We start from the raw sequence: 1,799 nt of genomic DNA, 5'->3' as shown, positions 1-1,799 counted from the left end.
CCCACACGTTTTTTGTTAAGATAGTTTTTTCTTAAGAACTATACATTTTTATCTCCTTCATATGGATTTTCTACTTTTAGCCAACCTCCCTCCTCCAATCTCAAGCTATAAAGCAAAATCCATTGCCATTGCCACCTAAAAGAGTGAAGGAAAAATCACTTCCACCCCATTTCACCATAAAGAAAAGAAGATCTTTTTTTAATCATTGTTGGTCATGGATTGTCATTTTCTCTTAAACAATGGAGAAGCCTTTTCCAGAAATGGGTACCAAAGGATTTCTAAAGATCCAAACAGCATTAAAGCTTTTGCATATGAGGAGTTGCTAAAGGCAACAGAGAACTTCAGCCCTACCTTCAAACTTGGAAACGGAGAATTTGGAGGAATCTACAGGGGTGTGATTCCTAGTGCCAACAACAAACGAGAAAAGATCTACATTGTCGTCAAAGAGTTCAAGGGCTCATGGATGCAACTGGACGACGTTGAAATGGCGATGAACATCGATTTTCTAGGCTCTTTTCATCACTCAAATCTTGTCAAATTGCTTGGCCACAGCAAAAAAATCCATGGAAGGCAAACCAAACGATTCCTCGTGTACGAGTACGTGATCAACCGCAGCGTGCAAGATGCCCTATTCGACAAATCTCAGGCGCCACTTTCGTGGGCGTCAAGGCTTAAAATTGCTAAGGACACAGCTCATGGGTTGGTGTATTTGCACGAGAAGGTCGAGCCACCCTTCATTTTTAGGTGCTTCAAATCATCAAAGGTCCTCTTGGATGAGCAAATGAACACAAAGCTTATGGATTGGGGGCTGACAAGGTTGGGGCCAATGTACAGGGGCACACATGAGCCCATGGCATTTCAAGGGGAGGATGACCAATGGACTGTCCGCTATTGTGATGACATTGTGGGGTGTGCAGCTCCAGAGTTCATCCTGTCTGGAGCCATGACATGGCAAAGCAATGTGTGGAGCTATGGAGTTTTCCTCCTTGAGCTGATCACTGGCAGGCCAGCGTTCGACGAGAAAAAATTGAAAGCCGATAAGAGAAGGCTTCTGAGCTCAATTAGGCCACAGCAACTCTCGAATGTCGACGAGGTTCAACGTGTTATGGACCCAAGGCTAGAGGGAAGGTACTGCCTCAAGGCTGCCCATAAGTTAGCATCTTTAGCGACCGTGTGCTTGGAAGAAGACCCAATGATCCGACCACGGATGAGCACTATTTTGGAAGTAATAGATAAAATTGTTGACACAAATACAATGTAGGTTTTCCAAAGTCTTGTGTTCTAATCATTGTTCAGGCCAAAAAAAAAAGTTACTCCATGTATTGATTTTATTGTTTTTTTGTTTTGTTGAAGTATTCAACAAAATTCTCCATTTGAAACCATGTATATTGGGCGATGTTTCAATCAATTAGCAATTGACTTGTAGAAATGAACGTCATTAATTATTCTAATCTCTATCTCCTCTCAATTAATTAATCCCCATGTGCTTATTTTCATTGGCACTAGATGCATACACGAGATAAAATAGGGAGATTTTCTACTTAATTGAGCATCTATAGGTCCCATTTGAACTTGAAAAATATTAGGAGGAGAAAAGAAAATTTTAAACGAATACAATTTTTCATATTTGATTATTAAAAGAAATAACAAAGAAAATAAAATATATATATATATATATATATATATATATATATCAAATATTTAATGAAGAAAGCTTGATTTTACACATCATTATAAGCATTTGATTTTTTTAAGAAAAAAACTAATCATATTAGAATAATTTTTTTATTATTATTAGT

At 38.1% G+C, this 1,799-nt stretch overlaps 1 protein-coding gene across 1 annotated transcript; it reads left to right on the top strand.

Moving 5' to 3' along the window:
• The first annotated feature begins 214 nt into the window (after positions 1-214).
• Positions 215-1,261, top strand: LOC131153918 (serine/threonine-protein kinase PCRK1-like). Its single transcript, XM_058106362.1, has one exon. The coding sequence runs from the start codon at positions 215-217 to the stop codon at positions 1,259-1,261; it is 1,047 nt and encodes a 348-aa protein (XP_057962345.1).
• Positions 1,262-1,799: the final 538 nt, after the last annotated feature.

This window comes from Malania oleifera, chromosome 4, assembly GCF_029873635.1.
Source record: "Malania oleifera isolate guangnan ecotype guangnan chromosome 4, ASM2987363v1, whole genome shotgun sequence".
Taxonomy (NCBI): domain Eukaryota; kingdom Viridiplantae; phylum Streptophyta; class Magnoliopsida; order Santalales; family Ximeniaceae; genus Malania; species Malania oleifera.
Note: the sequence above shows the minus strand (reverse complement) of the source record. Positions and strands in the feature narration are given on the sequence as shown.

Coding starts and splice junctions, on each gene's coding strand:
- LOC131153918 (XM_058106362.1), top strand. CDS start 215: ATGGATTGTCATTTTCTCTTAAACAATGGAGAAGCCTTTTCCAGAAAT.